This window comes from Zootoca vivipara, chromosome 10 (assembly GCF_965207765.1).
Source record: "Zootoca vivipara chromosome 10, rZooViv2.hap1.1, whole genome shotgun sequence".
NCBI lineage: Eukaryota > Metazoa > Chordata > Lepidosauria > Squamata > Lacertidae > Zootoca > Zootoca vivipara.
The window spans coordinates 15959634-15981670 of NC_142593.1; the positions used below are offsets into that span (position 1 = coordinate 15959634).

Here is a 22037-nt window from a genome sequence, read left to right on the forward strand (position 1 = left end):
ATGTGAAACAAATTTGGCAGCCATCTAAAAAAAAAGTGGGATTAGCCTGCTAGTCTGAAGTCAAAATGAAATTTGTTTCAATAAAATGTGTCAGAGCAATAGTGAAGTATATACACTCAACACCTGATGTGCCTAAATTTAAAATCCATACTGAGGCATGGAAGCCACACAGTGGCCTTTGGCCTGTGACTGTTTCAGCATACCTTCTTCCACAAAGTTATTGAGAAGAAACAGAAGGGTACAAATATGATCAATATTCTCTCCCCATACCTCCAGTTTGATAACTGATCACAGCTTATATAAATGAAATTAGTACACAATACGTGTTGGACTTTTTCTTCTTCGCAAAGACTGTATTTGTTGATTGTATGTGTTTGTTTATATTTATAATAAAAGCTCGAACAACCAGTGTGATGATTATTCTGCTTCTAAAATTTTGAGCTAGTAACTTAGAAATGTAGCAATTAACATATATTTAGCACATTATTTGACTAGTCCAGACATAACAATACTGACATAATAAACCACAAGTTAATTAACGGCATTGGATTGCATGCCTTTCTTCTTCTATGCTGCTTCTACAATTTCTTTAAAACAGTTTCTCCATTATGTCTGAAACAGGGAACTGTAATAACATCACTTTACTAACTAGGATTAAAACAACATTTGATATTCATTTCAGATCCTAGTCAGCAACTCAACATTAAGGTATAGCAGAGGTTCATATAATCATAGAACTGAAGGGAGTCCCAAAGGAAAGTAATCTAGTTCCCAACCTTACAAGTATGAGGACCTGTATGCTAATTGTTCTGGCCTTGTCCCACAGGTCCACCATCTTGGAGAGTGCCACTTCATGGACACTGAACCGTACCTTTCTGCAGCAGCAGGGTAAAGCAGGAAGTGGGTGAACCCTACCATATGCACCATGTGTAGGGATGTGATGTCAGCCTGGCAGGCACAAAGGCCCACATGGTGGACTGCCCCAAGGAGCTTGGGCACAGGGCCTCCCAAAAGGACACAGGTTGCACCACTGCCAGGGGGGCAATGATGTCATGGGCAGAGAACTATTAAAATGAGTTTCTTTCTTTCTTTCACCAGGCGTTGCTAAAATGGTTAAAATACCCTCTTCAGCAGGAGATTCAGAGATACAACCCTACCTGAATCAGGGAGGGGAGAGTGTCTCAAAACCACTTGCAAAATGGGAGGAATATTCACCAGGGGAAGATGGAGGCTAGCACATGGTGGCACCTGTAGGAGGACTTTCCAGTGCTGAGTTCCAAAAGTTGGAACAGGGCAAGCAAGTTAAAGACCATCTTGTCACTGGTCTAAAAGACAAAAGTGGTTCCAATGCAGTGTGTGGTAAGCCAGCACACTCGGGCAAGATTCTTGGAAGTAAGGTTCGCATAGGTGTCCATGAACCACCTTGTATGATGCTTTTGTGCTATGCACTCTCACACTCCAGAGGGGCCTGCTTGGAAGGCTCCAGGGGCAGTCTGTTTCAATGAAGAATGCTGGAGGGAGGGGGACACTGTGGCTGCAATGGTGTCAAGGAGGGGTAGAAAGATAATGGGAGGGAAGAAAAAGGAGAGACAGAATGAGAAGGGCAGAGAGAAGGAAGGAGTAAATAAATAAATAAATAAATAAATGGGTGTGAACAGTGCCCAGTCCCTTCCCCAGCCCTGCACAGCCACCACTGCAAGGGACCCAGGACTCTCTATGTGTTACAAGTTGCCATGGCTGCAGCAGCAGGGCAGGTGCCAGTACAGCCACCCTCTCTCTCCTCCCCATTTTTTGATAAGAGCCTGATGCTCAGTTTATGCCCAGTCTTCACAGGCTTTTGCAAACCACTTGTGATTAATTCCATGGCCCACTAGGGATCCACAGCCCACAGATTGGAAACCTCTGAGCTACAGTTCCCCTTTTCAAACATAATGGGGAAAGTGATTTAAAGAAACCATAATAGAAATACTGGGGTCAGGCCAAGAAAGCAGTGGGATGCATATGGCGTCAATGCTCATTCAAGGCTTAATAAACTTATTATTTAAAATAATAATGAATAAATTATTTATTAATCCAATACTGTTAAATCCAAACCTACCCATTCTTTAAATAAAACGCATAGCCATGAAAATAAGGGCCAAAGTGTAAAAAAAAGATAGAATGCCACTTCCACTCCTGGAATTCAACACAAATCAAGACCAACGGTGACGGAAGATCCAAAGTTCAATATTCGGTAATCTATTGTACCCAAAGAGCCAACCTGCAATCTATGCACTCAAATGAACATTCCTACCACAGCATAGGGCATAGATTCATTCAAGGGTCTAAAATTACATTCCCAAAATATCAGAAATGTACTGCCTTTACACTATGCTGACAAATCTACAGTAACTACCAGCATTCATAATTTTGTATTATAGTCTAAATGAACAGACCTCATTATTTTGAAATGAAACAAAGTTATCATACAGTACAGCCTTGAATGTTTCAAAGGCATGTGTATCTTAATTTAAATGAGCAGAATCTTACCTAATCGTAGCTCTCCAAAATTGCCACATCCAATTTTTTTCCCGACTCTAAAGTTAGGTCCAACCATTAACACTCCAGAGTTTGAAGAGCTGCTGCCTCGTGGATTGTGACTTGATCGTCCACTAGGCCTTGCCATTCTATCATCCAGTTTGTCCTTGTCTTTCTTTTTGCTATCCATATCAAGTTTACGGTACTCCACTTTGAACTTCTTTCCCCTTTCAAGACAGTCAAGCTCAAATGCGGTAAAGTAGAAATGGAAACATCACTAGTTGAGTGCTCCAGCTAGTTACTGTGAGTCAGCAAGCTGCTGCTGGCAGTCACTGCTTTTGTATTCATCCCATTCGCAAAGTATTTTTCCTTCGTAGTTGTTACAGGAAAATATAATCTCTGTAGATCTTCTATCAGCACCATTTACTGGTTTTTAAAGTGCTTCTGTAACAACAACAAGAACAACAATGTTTATTAATCAAGCATGTAAGGACAAAGGAATACAGGTAAAGGTATAAATTACATACAGCAAATGATTAGAAGTTTACTAACTGTTTATTGGTTCAACAATAAATTCACAAAATATCAGAGTTGTGTGCATGTTGTTAAATGTATCACCTACGCATTACAATAATCTGCAAACAAAAATACACAGGTGCGAACAACCAATTAGTAAATCTTTGTAAAGTCTGAAACACACAAGTCATGAAATTCAAACTGCTCTCTAGAAATGTGCTGAGCTCCAACATTAGTGCACATCAAATTCCGGTAAGTAGACATACCACATGCCATAGCACATCCCAAGAGCAGCTAAAGCTCCCCGTGGCTAAGTTGCAAAAACCTGCTAAAATTGTTTACTGATGGAGCCATTATATAAAAATGCCTACAGGCGAACTATATTTCACTTTAAGTTGCAATAATACATTTTCAAGAACCAGCAAGAACAGGCTTTAAATCAGGCATCCCCAAACTCGGCCCTCCAGATGTTTTAGGACTAAAACTCCCATCATCCCTAGCTAACAGGACCAGTGGTCAGGGATGATGGGAATCGTAGCCCCAAAACATCTGGAGGGCCAACTTTGGGGTTGCCTGCTTTAAATAATAGCATCAATAGCATGCAACAAAGTACAGTAGTACCTCTGGATACGCACACCTCCGGTTGCGTATCCTTCAGGTTGTGAACGCGGCAAACCCGGAAGTATTTTTCCGGGTTTCGCCGTGTGTGCATGCGCAGAAGTGTTCTACTGCCACACGCACAGAAACGGTCCCTCCAGTTGCAGAAACCTCGGGATCCGACCGGAGCTCCGGAACGGATCCCGTCCGCAACCGAAGGTACCACTTTAATATATTATTTCAATGCCCTCCTCTATCCAACTTTGTGCAAAGCTTTCTATTGTGGACTAATTTTTTTTCCTTTCCTAAAAGGTGTCTGGGATGTTGTAAAATATAATTTTAGAAGGATTCTTTATGTTCACATTACAAAATATGTTGGACATACAGTACATAAATTCTGCAGTACCAATTAGTACAAACAAAGAAAATTCGTACAAACAAAAATACCCTTGGATCAAGTGACTTTTTGGGTCAAAAACTGCCAAAAAGTTGAATATTTAAAACACTAATTTAACAGTACTTCCCCTACATGAAAAGAAATGCCGAGAGGATGAGACCAATAGTGGGTCCAACAGTCAAGAAGGCAGTTTCTGCATATGCTATAGAGGGAAGTGAGGGGCAGATGGGGCTCCTCAACCTGGGAAGGGAGCCCATCTAGAAGGAAAACTGATCCTAAACCTGCTGCCTTGCAGGATAGACCCTACACAAATCCAGAATGGAGTCCCTAAGACTGTTGGCTGGTGTTATACTGCTCCTTCCAGCAACTTCTGCAGCCAAGCTGGTACCAAACATATTGCTCTGCTTTGGACCACGTAAGCAAGGCTGCTGGGCAGCCCAGGACCTCCATGCAGAGTCCCCAGGCTTGAGCTCTGGCAAGGTCACTTTGATGCTGCCAAAACAATGGTTTGACTCCCTCACCCACTGGGTGCACTCCACTGTCAAGACAGGTAGGTGCCAACAATAATTTAAATCAAGACAAAACAAAATACTAATTACAGAACATCTATCTTCTAGACGAGTCCTCCAGAATGGGAATGAGGAACCTCCAGCCCCTGAACAATACTCTTTGTCGCCTCTTTAAATCAATCTCCAGGCCAAACTCAGTGTCCCAAATCCCTCTGGAGAAAGGAAGGTGAATTTAGAGAAGCATCTTGACAGCAAGCTGGATAAATCCTTAATGCCTAAAAACGTAGAGCACAACTTACAATTTTTTCCACAGCCCTAATTCTATCCTGTTGTCACTGGAAAGTGTGCTGTTTATAAAGTGCCATATCCCCACTAGAATGAAACCCACAAGCTGAATAACTAAGCAGCAGGCATTTGATGAAAGGAAAGTGAATTCTGATATGTGAAGTAATGAGTCATCAAAATGTAACAAGCAGAGACCAATAATTCCAAAAGAAAGGAAAGGAGTTTCCAAGTTTTAAATGTTAAATAACCTATTTCTTATCAACAACTGACATCAACACTTGTTTTAAAAGAATAAATATGAAAAAGAGGAAGAAAAACACCACCACCATAGAAGTACTATGATGCTATTTTCAGATGCTTATCATTACTTTAATTTCATTGCCAATATAAATTTAAAAAACTAGTTTAGAGTTGGAACTAGATTTCAAATTTCTAGGCAGCGCCAGATTTTTTTTTAGAGGCACCTAGGATTTCTCCTAGTATTACTATAGTATCATGTAGTTTTTTCCATAGTAAATTTGTCTCTGAATTTTTCATCATTTCAAAGCATTGCTTGTTAAAGTTCACCTTTCTACCTGAAAGCTAGGAGAACCAACATCAAATTGCATAGCTATTACACAATAATGTGTCTCCTCTTTCCAATCAATTCACTTTGCTTGGCTGTTCGTTTTCACTCCCCTCCCTGAAACTCCTAATACATATTCTCCAGACCCTACACCAGACTTTCTCAACCCTGGATCCCCAAATAATGTTGGACTACAGCTTCGATCACCCTAGCAGGACCAGTGGTGAGGGATGATGGGAGCTGTAGTCCAACAACATGGAGACCCCAAGGCTGAGAAAGGTTGGGCTAGACACATGATTCAGATCTTCTTCCAAATTTAACAAGAAAAAGGGGAAATGTGGTGGAGAAATGAACTAAGATTTTAAAAGAAATTTAAAAAGAGGAAAATAAAAATATACAAAGAAAATAATAACAGAGCTATAAAAAGGGAGGTAAACTACTTTGCTCCTAAAGGCAGCTGGAGGCCTCATGCTAGTGGGTGTATCTGGAGCTAGATTGTGATGCGGAGGAAGACAAGTGACATCCCCAAGTGTCTTCTGTTTGGTACACTCCCCCTTAATAGCAAAATTCAGTATGGGGGGGGGCAGCTTGATCACCCACAGTGGATCACACTTAAGGCCTGCACACATGTGATCGAAAGCAATCACTAATTTTTACACCTGACCATAACTGCTTATAAAAAGACAGAATTTATGAGTCACACTTACCCAATATAATGTTCCAATATTGATACATTTCCCCCCATCACAATTCACACATTGTTTTATTCATAGATGAATTCTGAAAAAAAAGAATGAATTTAACATAAGCAATCAATCCAAAGCAATTTTGATGCTGTGACTACTTAAATCCATGTGGCCAGATACTGAAAAACACACCAACAATAAATATATTTTCCACAGGAAGTATGGATTATTAAACAGTCATTCTTTGGACTCCCTATATACCTTGACTTGCTTCTATTTGCCTATTTCTCCACAAAAATTTCAAATACATAGTACATTTAGCCACTTGCCTAGTTGCATTTGGAGATGCATATTTTCAACTGTGTCCTTCTATGAGTGGAAGGCTCTTGGAAAAGAGGAGGCAAATTTTACCAATTCCCACTTTCTCATGCAACCTGCTGCAACATATTCTATGTTGTTATGAAAGGGTGCCCCAAGGGGATGGAGGGGATTCTAGGAGCAAGAAGGTATTGACAAAAATTGACTCACCCCCACCCTGTTACCAGAGGTGTCCAATGGATCAAAAGCTCTTCTGCAAAGGGAAGGGCACAACTGAATTCCACCTACTGTCACTAAAAATCAGCTTCCATTTCATAGGTCTAGAAGGGAATCAATACAACTACGTATAATATTTAAACAGAGAGCCAGGAAATTACAGGCTAGTCAGATTAACACCAGTTTCAGATAAACTGATGGAAAACATTTTAAATGATCAAGCATATAAACGAAAAAGTCCTGTTGAAAAACAATCACCAAGGTTTCTACTAAGTACTGTCTCTCTAATCTGTTATGGTTCTTTGGAGTGTGTCAAAAAGCTTGTTGAGAAGTATGATCCAGTACACATTGCATATTGGAATTTTTAGAAAACTTCTGACCAGGTTTCTCACCAACGGCTCCTGACTAAATTCACCAGTATGGACTAGGAATTGGCTGAAGAACAGAAACCAAAGAGTAGTAATAAATGGACAGTATTCACAGTGAAATGATGTAATTAGTGGAGTGACTCAATTACCTGTATTGGGAATAGTGCTTTTAAATTTAAATAAAAAAATTCCTTCAGTAGCACCTTAAAGACCAACTAAGTTTTTATTTTAAATTTGTTCATAAACAAACTGGAGTTATAAATGAGTAGTGACTTAGCTTTTGTTTCTCCAAATAATGTGGTGTCACCCACAATCTGGTTAACTAAGAAGAGCTCAAAAAGGATCTCTCTGAACTATATGAAATGAACAGAACCAAAACAAGTCAAATACAGTTATAAGAAAGAGTACAGTGATACAAATTGCAGAGATCCTAACTTCACATATAGGGTCTGAATTTGCAGTGGTTTATCATAGAAGAGCTCTTTGGGTTATGACACATAGCTCAATGAAAATGTTGCCTGTGTGTGTGTGTGTATGTCAGCTGCGAAAAATGCAAACTCTATGTAAGCTATTAGGAAGAGATTATAAACAAAACTGCTAGAAACAAAAACCCTTTATACAAAGTTATAATGTGGCCATAACTTGGGAAAATAATATACAGTTTGGGTCACCACATCTCAGAAAAGATACAGTGGTACCTCAACTTACAAAGGCGATCCGTTCCGTGGCGCTCTTCGTAAGTCGAAACCTTCGGTTGTTGAAGCGTCCATTTTGCGCATGCGTGAAGCGCAATTTTGCACGTCTGCGCAGACCGTGCACACCGCTTCTGTGCAGGCGCACAACGCACGCACGGCGAAAAGACTTCCGGGTTTGCCGACTTCGTAAGTCGAAACCTTCGGAAGTCGAGGCACCACTGTATTGTAAAAGTAGAAAAAGTATAGAAAAGGCCAACCAAAAGTGTCTGAGGGCTGAATCAACAGCCCTATAAGGCTACATGAGGAAAATGAAAACGGGAAGGATATGCAGAAATTCATAAAATCATGTGTGGATAAAAAGGATGTTTCTCCCTCATAATACTGGTATACTAGACTCTAGAGCTCAGGAGCCATACAACGAAACTGACTAGACAGAGAATGTGAACAGACTAAATGAAGTATTTAAATGTAGTTAGAGAACAGATCATATATTTGGAAGACATGGGCCTTTTACCATCACTTAGCGTCGTGCCACTTTAAGCAAGCCAGTGTGGCACACTCTTCCGGGTGAAACACTTATCAACCATTGAACTTTCCATTAGGCAAGGCATGCCTTTTTTAAGTAGCCTATTTTTTCAACTGTATCATGGTGTACGGTATGTGGAATGTGTTTACGGAATGTAAATATTGTCTTTTTACATAAGGAGCACAATGGCAATTCTGTCTCAACAGCTTTCTGATTTGGTTCAGGCACCCAATTGTCAAGTGATTTCAGTTAATTTGCCACATTTAATCCTAGCACTCTGTCCATCATTGGTCTGCCTATGCAGTGGTCAAACAATGGGCAAATATAAAAACATTATTTAGAATGGTAACAGAAAAGCTTTTCTAAGAATAAATAAATCACAAGTTAACTCTTATATAAAATTGTGATTCAGAACTATCATCATAGCAATATTATGTGGATATAAATGCATGCAGAGACAATATAAAGTACAGTATTTAATAATATGCATTGGCACTTTAGCATTTCTGGCACTCTACAGAGTCCATATTTACAATACAATAGAATACAAGTCAATGGTTCAAGTGAGTTCTTATGATGTATATGTCTGGATGTGTAGATCTGAAGCTCTCACTCATTTAGCTATACTGTATAAATAAGATTAGCATGCCTACCAAAAGTCAGCAGTATCCAGAGATAGTTTCTGGAAATGTTAATAAGCTAACAATCTTATGCATGTCTACTGAGAAGTCCTAATGAGTTCAATCGTACTTACTCCAAGGTGAATGTTATGTATAGAATTCTAGAACTAAATCATAACTTGGGGGTGGGGGTTAAGACAAAGAGATCAATCATCACTATGGACGAGAGCTGGACAAAAAAACCCAACTATGACATTTTACTTATACACACTGAATGATAGGCAACAGCAAAGTTTTGCTTGAACCCCTTTGTAGAAAAATTAAGTTATGCAGCAAAATGTGCAAGTATTCTTTTAAGCAATTACTGTGAGATGAACCAGCCTGACTGCTCCCGCCTGATGTTTTTAGCCAATGAGAAGTCAGAGTTGTGATGATAAGTGAGTTACAGTCATACCTCATGATATGTCCACTTCATCTTGTGTCTTTTCAGGTTATGGACACGTCGTGCTTTACGCATGCGCAGAAGTGCTACATTGCGTCACACGCGTGCGCAGATGTGGCGCTTCATGTTGCGGCCTTTTCATGTTGCGAACGGGCCGCCAGAACGGATCCTGTTCGCAACATGAGGTACCACTGTATTTTACTCCAAGGCAACAAAAATTGGGGGGGGGCGTGCTAAAGAGATGTTGTTTTCACTTCCCATTGGGTGCACTTTTGAGGCTTCTGTCTTAATTCCTAGTCCTCAGAATCTTGTTTACCCTTCCTAGTCCTCAGAATCTCGTTTACCCTTCCTTTTCCCTTAGCAACCAGGATGAGTCTTTCCTATGGAGGATTCATCTGAGATCAGGTAGTCCCTAGAAGTTGTTTTCTTAAAATACTACTAGTTTCTTATGCCAATAACAATTATGGGGAAAGCGTCACCAAGACTATACTGTCCAACTGTCTAGTTTCTACAAAGTTCATATTGTTTTTCAGCTGCACTTGCTTCATGCCTTTGTAGTTTGGTGAGCATTTGAGATGAGGTTATGAAACAAGCCAAAGTTAGAGTAGAGTGATGGGTTCGAATGTAACACCCAGGCATAGTTAAATCAAACCAAAGTTCACAAGCCAACCATAGATTCTGACTGTGGTTTGTTGGCAACAAACAAACCATAATTAAGCTGTTGGGCAGGATTAACACATAATGCTACACCATAGTTTAATAAACTATAGTTTTAATAATGGTTTAATAAACTATAGCTTGGTTTTATGTGAGAACAACAGGCCAAAGTTTCATTATTCCAAGACTAGTGCTAGTATCTGTTCTGTAAAAGTTCACTCAAGCATTACTTTTCAGGATTACTTCATGCTACACTTTCACCAGAATACCCTCAATTTTTTAAAGCATCAGTTTCAGAAAATATGCAAGGAAGTTCCATAACTTGTAAGAGCAAAAAATGATATGTACAAAGAAGCCCTACCACTAAGCAAAAGGAAAATCCATAATTGATATTTATTTGTATAATTGCTTGATAAGAATGTATTATTTTGATTTCTTATTTTTCTGGTATTTCTTGAGATCCCACATACAGCAAGTAAATTACTGAGGACTGAAGCTTTTTCAAAAGACAAAGAAGTAGTCTAAGCCAGCTTAACATTTCACACAAAGAAGTTTTTATGCTCTGAGGTATATGACATGCAAAAATCACAGGTAGAAATTTTTAATAGGACAGACCTTCAGTTGAACGCATACTGCATTTAAAGCGTATAAACTTTTGAGAGAGAAATAAAATACTATAGTATATGCCATCCGCTCTTACTGGCTATCCAGTAGCCAGCACAGTACAGTAGCTTAATTAACCAATCTTCCAAGCAGAGGCATAGGAGCAGGCCTACAGAAAAGAGACCTCTTAAGTATTGTTTACAAGGCTGCAATCAATTATTTGCAGCTACGGAAAATGCCCAGCAGTCGAGAAAGAGTAAATATGGGCCTTACAGGAAATGGGCATTGCATCCAAACGGACCACCCTACCTTTGTATATTGGGGAGGTGGGGAAGTGAAAGGCAACAACCACCACCACACAGCAACACACACCGCACACATGCGGCATCATGGTAATAAATCCCGTCTGTTAAGGGCTGGTCCCTCCTAGGGAAGAGATTAGGTTGTTAATTCCCTTCTGCTTTCTGGTTGGAGGAGCAGGCAACCCCGCTAGCCTTCGGCCTCGTCGCCCCTGCCTCCCACCCCCATTAACACTCCTCCGCAAGGAGATGGGCAGATGCGCCAGCCTGTGTGTGTGTGAGTGTGTGTACGTACCACTGCTACCCTCATGTATTATGCACATACATACAATTCCACCCCCACATGCACACACACAAAAATACGCACAGTGACCGGGGGGGGGGTGGAAATCACGCCACACTCCCATTCACAGCACAACAACAGACTGACTCACGGCGATGAAACCCACGTATATAGATAGCGCTCGTTGTCCCCACCCTTATAAGCTCCAGTTGGGACACGGGGGTTTCGAAGCGAACCTCCCTTGTGGAAACACAAAACAGGCTCCGGGAGTCCCAGCCACCCTCAAGGGACGAGATTCCCCCTTCCCTTCCAAATCATCCCCTAAAAAAAAAAAAACCACACACACACACAACACTCCACCCTTCTCCTCACAAAAGCAACATGCCTCACAATCCACAGGCGAGGCAGGGCCCCAATCCCGCCACGGCCATATTTCTGCCACCACCACCTTCTCCACCTCCCATTGTGTACCGTTCAAGGAGACCCCACACACACACCTCCACAGGAACCCCGCGCCGCTAATCGCCAAGCCTGCCCCATCACACACCCGTGGGCGCCTGGCTCTCGTGAGGCGACCGTACCTGTAGGGAGGGAGGGAGGTCTCGCGCGCGGGGTGAGGTCGCGGCCGACTCCGGCCTTGTCCTTCTCTCTCGCTGTGGCGGCGGCTGAGGAGGAGGGGGAGGGGCGCAGGTGCCTCGCGGGGGCAGCAGGAACCGGGAGGGAAGGGAGGAGGAAGGAAGGTGGCGCTGCTGCTGCTGCTGCTGAGGCGGCGAGCGGGCGAAGGGAGGAGAGTAAGGCAGAGAGAGAAGAGGGAAGGGGAGGAGTCTCCGCGGCTCCTGGCCGGCGCAGGGAAATAAAAGAGGGCGGACGGTGCTTTCGCGGGGTCGACAACAGCCGCGAGGCGCCACGGAGCCGCCCGCCTCGCCGCCTCTCCTGAGGGAAATATGGGAGAGAGAGGGCGAAAGACTGCCGGGAGGTGAGGGACCAGCGGCGGAAGTCTCCCCTGTGGCTGCGGCGGCGGCAAGCGGAGGCGGCCTCCCGCCTCGCTCCCGTCGCCCCGCCTCGCAGGCAACGGCCGCAGTAAGCAGCGCCGGCCGGCGGCCTAGGAGAGGGAGGGGAGGGGAGGGGCTACGCCGAAGTGGGCGGAGACTCGCCCACGAGCCAGCCGGCCATGAGGAGGGCTTTTTTGTGTTGTTCTCTCTTCAACCCCCACCCCTCCCCCTCAAAAAAAAATCCACCCTCCCCTGCCAACCTCGAATTCGTAGGCAAAGTGGGAGGTGCCGAGGCCGCGGGGGCGGGGGAGATGAGTGACGCAAAGGGGGAGGGGCTTCTGGGGCGGGCAGGGCCGTGAGAGAATCTGCGGCGGGGGCAGGAAAAGGGCACACGAGCGGATTGTGTGGAGTCTCTTCTCCCGGAGCCGCCTCTCTCTCCTCGCCTTGAAGGATGGGCTTCGCGGCCAATCAGCGAGCGCGTAAGGAGTACGTAGGCAAGGTGCTACGTTACGAGAGAAGCGGTGGGAAACGAGGAGTGGGCGCGGAAGGGTGTTTTCGGCGCGGGAGTCCGTGTCGGTTCCGTGGGAGGCGTGCAGTGGCTGCGCTGACCTTTACACGGCAGTGCAGATGCATCTGGCTCTGTTTGCGCCGCTTGTTTGTTTGTTTGGAAGTGTCGCAAGTAAACAACCTTCCTATGGTTGGTCAGCCAATTCCTACTCAAGGGTAGCCCCACTGAAGTTCTGGAGAGAGGGCGGAAAGTTCTCTATCAACTCTTTATCATGTTCATCGTTACCTAAAAAGCTCCCAATTTTTTAAAGCTTTCCTCATTGGGGAGTTGCTCCAATCCCTCGATCATTTTGGGAGCCCTTTTCCGAACCTTTTCCAGATCTACTACCGATATCCTTTTTTGAGATGAACAGAACTGAGCACAGTATTCCAAGTGTGGTTGTGCCATAGTATTATGATATTGCCAGTTTCGTTTTCATTCCCTTTCCTAATGATCCCTAACACTGAATTCAACTTTTTCGCTACGGTGTTTCATTCCTAAACAGTCGCCATCAGTTGAGACCACATTAGCATACATGTGAAATTAGGATATATTTTTTACCCCTATGTACACCACTTTACACTTGCTTACATTGAATTGCATTTGCCTTTTACTGCTCATTCACCCAGTTTAAAGATCTCTTTTTGGAGCATCTGACAATCCCCTTTTTTATGTAACCATCCTGAACAATTCAGGCACCCTACTGCTCACCCCTAACTCTAGGTGATCTATAAACAAGTTAAAAGCCACAGGTCCCAGTACCAGTCCTTTGGGGACTCCACTTTCTACACCCTTCTGTTGGGAGAATTCTCTTGTCCTACTTGGCTTCCTGTTCTGTAACCAATTGTGATAAAATTTAATCAAAGCTTGAGGTGTTAAGTTGGGCGCCAGACTTCTAAATCCAGCAAGTGTTAAAAGCTCAAGCCCGGTTAGCGTCCTGGGTGATGGGCCATTAAGGGAACCAAGGATCAAGGGCTTATTATGCAAGATGGCAAATGAGTAGGGGCCGCTTCCCTCAACAGATCAAGCCAGAGTTTTAGGGTGTGACCCTAGATGCAAAAGCTGCAGGCTGGGAAGGAAGAGAAGCAGAGCAATGGCTGATTTCTGTTTGAATCCAAGGCTGCAGTTATAGGAGAAATAAGACCCTGTAGGGTTATATTGGCTCGGGTTGTATATATGTGTTTAAATAAACCAACTAATGTTATGGGAACTCTGTTGCAAATGGCAGTGGACTTACCAGTAATAATTGAGCATGGTGACTGACAGTGGTGTTAGGTCTTTTTTTGCTGCTGAAAGTATATACTGTATACCATGTTATTACACTTAACTATAAAGGTAAAGGGACCCCTGACCATTAGGTCCAGTCGTGACTGACTCTGGGGTTGCGCACTCACCTCGCATTATTGGCCGAGGGAGCCGGCGTATAGCTTCCAGGTCATGTGGCCAGCATGACAAAGCCGCTTCTGGCAAACCAGAGCAGCACATGGAAACGCCGTTTACCTTCCCGCTGTAGCAGTTCCTATTTATCTACTTGCATTTTGACGTGCTTTCGAACTGCTAGGTTGGCAGGAGCTGGGACCAAGCAACGGGAGCTCACCCCGTCACAGGGATTCGAACCGCCGACCTTCTGAAGATGGGTGATCTTCTAGTACTATTGGATAAAAGTTTCTGTACAAAACAGCGTCATATTTTATCTGAGAAGTTTTTATTGGTTGTTTTCAGCCTGTTCAATTTACAAGTATTACCTTAAAGAACATCCTGCAGGACCCAAAATACATCATCTTCTTTTTAATGCAAGACTACAAACCATTCAGTTCTTTGGTTTCACAGCAAGGACATTTTGTTTCTTGATTTTGAAAAACAAATAGGCTGCTTTTCTGTTCCCCAAAGCGTGTAAAATACTGCTAAATACCCAACAGTAAAATAACGAGAATAAAAACAATAGAAATTTCCATATTTATACAGCAATTTTGCTGGTTGTTTTATTATGTTTTGGCGGCATTGCCTACATACCAACTGCAAAATAAATTAAGCTCTTTTGTCTAGAAAACAATTTTAGTAGAAATCTCTTTAATACTCCATCTGGGGGTTTTCTTAAATTAATTATTTCCTTGTAGACTGGTTGAATACAGTCTAGATATGAATATAACATGCAAATTACATTTATCACAAGCTCCACATATATTTCAGGGTGTTAAGCTATTTGTCTTCATAACAGTCAATATTCAGCAGGCAGTTTTGCTCCTGCCTGCTTCTGCTTACTCATCGCATTTTGGCCTTGCAGTGTATCAAGAGAAGAAAAAGTCAGTATCGGAAGGATATAATTCAGGAGTGCTCAACTCAAGGTTCTTTCAGGACCACCCTTCAAATTTTTACTAAAGACTGCCACATTTTTATGCTGAGCACAAACTCTTACAATGTTAACTGTGGAGTTTTTCTTTTTAAACCATTCTCTCAAATGCCCTTTTTTTCTGATGGTGCTCCGTAGTTTGAGTTTTTTATGCATAGCAGAAATCTGTCTAAATTGCAACTTTCCGCTTACTCTTTCTCCACTCCATAGTCTGGCACCTATGGTCAAATACACACCATACATTTAAAGCACACTCAACACACGTTTAAAGCACATGGCTTCCTCCAAAGAATCGAGGGAACAAACTGTAGTTTGTTAAGGGTGCTGGGTATTGTTAATCTGTGGGAGAGAAATTGGAGTTCCTGGGATTCTATGAGGGAAGCCATGCGCCATGCAGCATCCTTCTTAAAGGACTGTCTCACACTTTCCTCTCCATAAATCCATACTCACCAGCAGTCCGGAGCCACTTTCCATTAGTTTTTCCAGTGAGGGCATTTTCATTCCATCTCTTTCCAGTTTATGCTTATGCTAGTTCCTTCAATCACATTTGTGTTTTTGGCATTTATCTCAGTCACTTCTACCTTATTAGTGAGCTAGTTTGGTGTTGTTTTTTAAAAAAAAGTGATAATACTGGTATATGGAAACCAGTCTTTTGTTCATAAACAAAAATGTCCAAATTGTGGTTCCTTCAAAACAACTTTTTTATTTTGCTGTGATTTCTAACTTGTTTCCATGATTTCCTGCAGAGTGTTTTGCTATCTCTGTTATCAATTCCCATCTCACTTTGCCATTCCTGAAAACTTCACATACCCTTCCTTATAAGCATCATCACTTGTTTTAAAAATCATCTGCCTCATTCTTGCTGGGGGATTCCCTTTTAAAATTTTGTATACCTTTATATAAAGAAATGGGACCCAGGTGGCGCTGTGGTTAAACCACTGAGCCTAGGGCTTGCTAATCAGAAGGTCGGCGGTTCGAATCCCTGTGACGGGGTGAGCTCCCATTGCTTGGTCCCAGCTCCTGCCAACCTAGCAGTTCGAAAGCACGTCAAAATGCAAGTAGATAAATAGGAAGGTAAACAGCGGGAAGGTAAACGGTGTTTCCATGTGCTGCTCTGGTTCTCCAGAAGCAGCTTTGTCATGCTGGCCACATGACCTGGAAGCTATAAGCTGGCTCCCTCGGCCAATAATGCGAGATGTGCGTGCAACCCCAGAGTCAGTCACGACTGGACCTAATGGTCAGGGGTCCCTTTACCTTTATATAAAGAAATATTGCATTTAATCTAAAGTTTGTGGTTTATGAACATGATATCCTTTTTAGCAACGGTTCACCAAAACCAAGAGCTCATCCATACTCGCTTAGAAAATCCAGATTTTCAATCATCGCTTTGTCCTCACACTGCCCAGAACCAAGTGGTTTGTGTACGGACTATTTTTAAAACCCGGATCTTCTGTGTCCATCTCCCCCTTATTTATCATTAATATCTTCACCTCTAACCCTGTCTTCATGGAAACGGCTCTTACCTATTGAAGGGAGCATGTTCGATGGAACCTTTTTTCGCCACCTCCAGGACATGCACAAATGAATTGCAGATCTGTTTATTGGAAAATAAAATAAATTCCCTAACAACTATATGTGCACAAAGCGGGTGATGTGCAGTTTAACACTTTATTGACATCAGAGGACTCAAAGGATAGGATCGATATTAGTGCATATTAAAAAAAAAGTTTTTCTTTTTTAAAAAAGAGTGTTTCATTAATGTTATAGTAAGGCAACATCAATCAGTTCCAACAAAACTCACAGTGTGTTACATGCTTATATTGGTCACATAAAAGAAAAAAACGGAGCAAGGAAATTGTCAAATAACTGAATCATTGACTACATTGCCAAGGCCTCAACTATCCATGACATAGCATCTCCATAAGTAAACATTGATAGCTGGAGGATTCACATTAACATCACTTCTGTTTGCATAGCTGATATAGGATTGTGTTTAGTTTGGCTTCTAACAACTGCTTTCCCCTTTTTTTTTTGTTAAATGCTTGGCAAGAGGCAGATCCCAAACTTTTTTAATGCTCTTGGGTTGGATCCAGAGCTGTGTTTAATAGAGCTCTACTACCTAGATGCTCCATTACGAGGAAGAGATGGTTTTCAACCATTGCTTCTTCCCCTATTCCTCTGCCCAAAATCCATTCTGGTTGTGATAGAGAGAACTGCCAGAAGAAGAGGGGGCTGCCAAAATCACTACTGACCCATCCTTTTGCAGGTGGGGGCGTCTAATTAGCTGACAGGGGCCATGAGCGTAGCCAGGGTTTCTGTTGGGGGGACAGGACTTTGTTGGGGGGGGACAGGACTTTTGGTAGTGGGGGGCAGAACCGACGTGATTGTCAGTTAGTTAAGTATTTTTATTGTTTTACTTGATCTTGGGGGGGGGAGCTGCCCCTCTAGCCCCCCTATGGCTACGCCCATAACAGTCCTTTGCACAGTCTCCAAATGGAAGGAGACCTTCCTTCATGGAGACAGGTGTCCAATCTTTGGGTATCTGAAATTCTCCCAAGAGAGGCAGAAAATAGACAGGGAGCAGATAAACATGGTTTATTGTTAAGCAAGACTTATCTTGCTAGCTCTGGAGCAATGGTACAGCCTATAATGAGAGTACTAAAGTCCAGAGCATCAGGGGGGTTCTGGGCACTCTTTTTCTAGAAAAATAGCAATACACACACATCCTGAGCCTAAGATGGAGGCGTTCACAGCATTAACACCTCAAGAAGGTCTTGTTTTCCCCCATTCCTGCAGCCTTGGATTCAAATAGAAATCAACCATCACTCTGTCTCTCACTCTCCCCAGCTTGCTGCTTTTCTTTTAGCTCACACCACTCTCAAATATCTGTTCTTAATTCTGGCTTTGTCCTTCTAATGATCCATGAGTTGATCCATTTGCTGCCTCACACAGATCTACTTCCTTTGTTCCCCTTAATGGCCCATCACCTAGGCGATCACCACCCCAGGAAGCTAACCTGGCTATTCTGATAATTAGAAGGGAGCCCAGGCATTAGAAGGGTCTCAGCATACAGCCTACTCCCCACCGCCAACTCATAACAATAAAATAATTGAGATAATACTTTGAACTTGCCATGAAGTTACTCAGAAGCATCCGCTGGATTCACTTGTACAGCTTCAGAGAAAAATCACTTTTTCTTCTGAAGTGTATGTAGCTTGCTTTTCTTCTGGGGTATAAGCAGCTGCAAAGCAAGCTTCAAAGCAGCTGCCCGCTGTAGGAATAGCTTTCTACTGCTCATGCGTATCATTTTCTTGGATTGTGGCCAATATCAGGGCAGCGCAAGTAATGTGAAACATTGATACATAAAGCTCAAAAGTGCATATTAGGCAGGAGCAGCAACAAATGCATGTAAGTAATCGGAAAGTTCAAACCTGTAGGCAGGAGATAATAACTGCAAATGAAAGAACAGCTACAAATATAGTCCACTATACGTATATATCTCACTATATCAGATACACTGAAACAGAAGTCATATCTGGTGACTTCTGTTTCAGTGTATCTGAAGAAGTGTGCATGCATATGAAAGCTCATACCAATGACAAACTTAGTTGGTCTCTAAGGTGCTACTGGAAGGAATTTTTTAAATTTTGTTTTGACTACGTCAGACCAACACGGCTACCTACCTGTTAATACATTCCATATTCGTGTACGTGCTGATTAAATCGGTGTACCTTTCAGTGGAGTGTCTCATTGTCAGGTGTGTGTGACTGCTTTTGAAATAATTCAGAAACATGGAAGTACCCAGGCTGGAAGAGCAAATACAGCTGGGTAAATATTAATCAACTCTCCCCTTTTTTTGGAAAAAAAATAATAAATACGGAAGATGGTAACTTTCTGCCTCTTATGCTCATATTATTTCTGTGGGTCTCTGGTCTTGGTTTGGCAGCCAAAATGTATACAGCCAAAGTTGGGCATTTTTCAGTTCTATTGATTTAAGAGTTCAACACATCCTTGCGTCTATTTCACTGGAATCAGTGGAACCCAAAACTGCTTAATTAATCATGCCCATATAATTTTTAAAGGCACCAGTTTGGTACCTCTGGATATGCTTTTCAAGTCTTCCTTACATTCTGGTTGATTTGAGCAAAAGCTCCTGAGACAGAAAAACAGCAGTAAACTGGTGAATTCTGTGGAAATGAAGGTCGCTTCCAGGCCTATTTATTGACCGTTCATCCTGATTTCTTTGCACAAAGGCTATATGATGCTCACCTGCACATGCATTCCAATTTGTTTGTGCAGAGGATATCTGGCATTGCATCAAGAAAATGTTAAGCCACACCTTCTAGTCCATTTTCTGGTCACTTACGTTATCACACAAATCCTGATTTCTCTTTTTCTTTTGGGGGGAACTGGATGTGCTGTACAAGAGTGCCAAGGTGTGCAGTCTAACTGTACAACCAAAGCCTCTTGAAAACAGCAGGCCACCTTTTTCCTAAACATGGAGCTTAACGTGCAGTTATCAAGCAGCACTGAGGTAAAGCCCTGCTATTATTTCCAGTAATCCTTTGATAGAAATGATGTTTTTTTTAAAAGATAAGAATTAAAAGATTAGGACCGCTGTGGAGAACCACCCACATACGCCAACCCTGTCTCCTCCAGCTACAACAGAAGACCAAGTGGGAAATGTGGCCTATAGGAAGCCTTGGGCAACTTTAAATCCCTTGGGCAGACAGGAGAGGGGAAGAGGGATGGCATAGATGCAAGGCGAAAGGGGGCAGATAATCAGCAAAGTGGTGGCACTGACAGGTTTGTGGCAGAAACCACATACTGGTAAGCCTGCATAGCCATGTCCTTGTGCACATTACTGACTCAAAACACAGCAAGGCCATTTCCCCCCATTGCATTTCAAGTTGCATTTTTGCATTGCTGTACAGAAAAGGAAGGGGACAGGGATATCTTCACTCAAGGCACATTGCCTTATTTGTTTCCCCGTGCTTGCAAACTCCTGTCCAACAATGTTGTCACCTGCGCATACACAACACGTCTGAATGTAGACCCGCCCCCCCAGCTGAACCGCAACCTATGTTTTCATATTGGATAGAAGCTAGTTTGAGGGGAAATGCATCAAACAAGGGTGTTTCTCAAGAATCTACAGGATACATATGGATTGTGGCTGGTGTCAATGTGTACTTGGCTTCATATACCAGTGATGGGAGCGCAGTGAAGCTGGAGTAAATGGTAATGTGTACACAGGCAAAGTCGCCACTCCAAGAATAGGATAGGGGAGTCGAATGAAGTCTGGAGGAGGAATCTATAGCTATTCCAGTCAGGTGGGAGGCACTTATAAGCAGCCAGCATCCTCTCTGGTTTAAGCAAACCTGTGTCTGCCCCCCAAACTCAATGTCTTGGGACCCATTGGCTTTATGGAGATGAGAGCCTTAACCTCTTATGACTACTATAATTGCTCTTCCATGGTACAAGCAACAGGAGGGCCTGAGATGACAACCCGCTTCCCACTTATCAGGAAAACCCCAAACAGGAATCAGAAGAGAAGAAAATTAAAACTGAATCCTTAAGGAATTACCTTTGGGGAGGGGTAGTAATCAGCCTCTGATTAGACGTCTCAGTTGCCAGGATTGGGCCTGAGGAGGGATGTTGAGACAGTACCCACTGATGCAACTTGGAGAGCTAATTAAACTTACCGTACCTTGCAAGCTGCTGTCTTCTGGAATGAGTGATGGAAGAATGATTGACATCCTCTTACCAGGGGATAGTTGTTGAAACAGCAATCCGTTTGGGCATTCCTTCCGCCACTGCCTTTACAGCTAACTATTAGAAACCGTTCTAGTTAAGCGAACTCTTTCTGACAAGTGCATGGCCATACTTTACTTTTTAAAGACAATATTTCCACGTTGGTACCACTAATCACTTTACATGCTCAGGAACGTCAGAACCTACTTTGTCCTAGGATGAATGGGAAATGGCCACAATCCAGTGCACAGTTAAGCATGTTTAACTCCCATTGTGCCCCTTTTCTTTCCGTGGGACTTAAGCATGCTTAATTGTGCACTGGATTGCTGCCAATGCCTCATCCTGGATCCTATTCAAGAAAACACAATAACCAACTCCGTTCAGATTATAAAACAGCACAAATAATGAGAGATCTCTTTACTTTATAGATACCTCGAACAGCAACGTGCCTTTTGATCACCCTGGCTTATGTGATCTAAATTGGTCATGGAAAGCTAGTGATTTGTGAACTGCAGCTTCATTTATTGTCACAGAAGTTAGGTTCATATGCATCTTCATTCTCTACAAGGAAGAACAAGACATTTTAATGTAATACTGTGGGGATTATAAGCACTATAGCACAGCCAAGGACATTTATTATGAATCATTTATCTTGCCGGGGGGAGGGGGGTTTGGAATAAATTCTTGTAGATTAAACAGATAAATAGGGTTTAAAACAAGATGCTGGGAGAATGTGCATGTTAGTTGTCTCTGATGAAGAAAAATCAATGCGGTTTTTTTGCTAATATATCCAGTTATTTGAGGAAAGACCTAATGCGAGGTAGCTTTCAATTTAAAACACCATTGAACTGCAGAAAATAACAGTAAAAGCAACAGAAGAAACCAGGGGCGCTGACTTGCCCCCCACATTGAGGGGACTCGGTGTCACATGACCCGTCCCGTCTTCACCCTGGTGGGCTGAAGCCCCTTCTGCCCCCATATTTGGCACCCCTGGAAGAAACATAAACAAAGGCCTAATAATAATAATAATAATAATAATAGTAATAATGTTTTATTTCTACCCCGCCCATCTGGCTGAGTCTCCCCAGCCACTCTGGGCGGCTTCCAGTCGAATATCAAAACAATACAGCAATAGTACAATTACAAAAGTCACAAACAATACATAAACCACATCAAAAAATACACAACCGAATAGAAAACAATTTTGACATAAATCAAAATCTAAAACTAAGAATACATCCTTAATACAGTTTAAAATAACATAGGTAAAATATAACAGGAATTTAAACAAAAAACAA

The 22037-nt window shown here is 42.4% G+C and overlaps 2 protein-coding genes across 10 annotated transcripts in view; one reads left to right on the forward strand and one right to left on the reverse strand.

The window, feature by feature from the left end:
* Positions 1 to 11954, reverse strand: part of CSNK1G3 (casein kinase 1 gamma 3) — a 51472-nt gene extending 39518 nt beyond the window's left edge. For 6 of the 9 annotated variants that reach the window (XM_035099624.3, XM_035099623.3, XM_088652710.1 and 3 more), the window contains exons 1-3: positions 11681 to 11954; positions 6094 to 6166; positions 2530 to 2961 (exon numbers count right to left, since the gene is read on the reverse strand). In XM_035099624.3, coding sequence (XP_034955515.1) covers positions 2530 to 2707 — 178 coding nt within the window. In that variant the 5' untranslated portion in view covers positions 2708 to 2961; positions 6094 to 6166; positions 11681 to 11954. Of the gene's footprint in view, positions 1 to 2529; positions 2962 to 6093; positions 6167 to 6600; positions 6624 to 10826; positions 10944 to 11680 lie in introns of those variants that run through there. The other 3 variants (XM_035099621.3, XM_088652708.1, XM_060280133.2) reach the window with 3 other exon arrangements.
* Positions 11931 to 22037, forward strand: part of CEP120 (centrosomal protein 120) — a 74749-nt gene continuing 64642 nt past the window's right edge. Inside the window, exon 1 of the mRNA XM_088652707.1 lies at positions 11931 to 12075. The gene's annotated coding sequence lies outside the window, so the exon portion shown is untranslated. The remainder of the gene's footprint in view (positions 12076 to 22037) is intronic.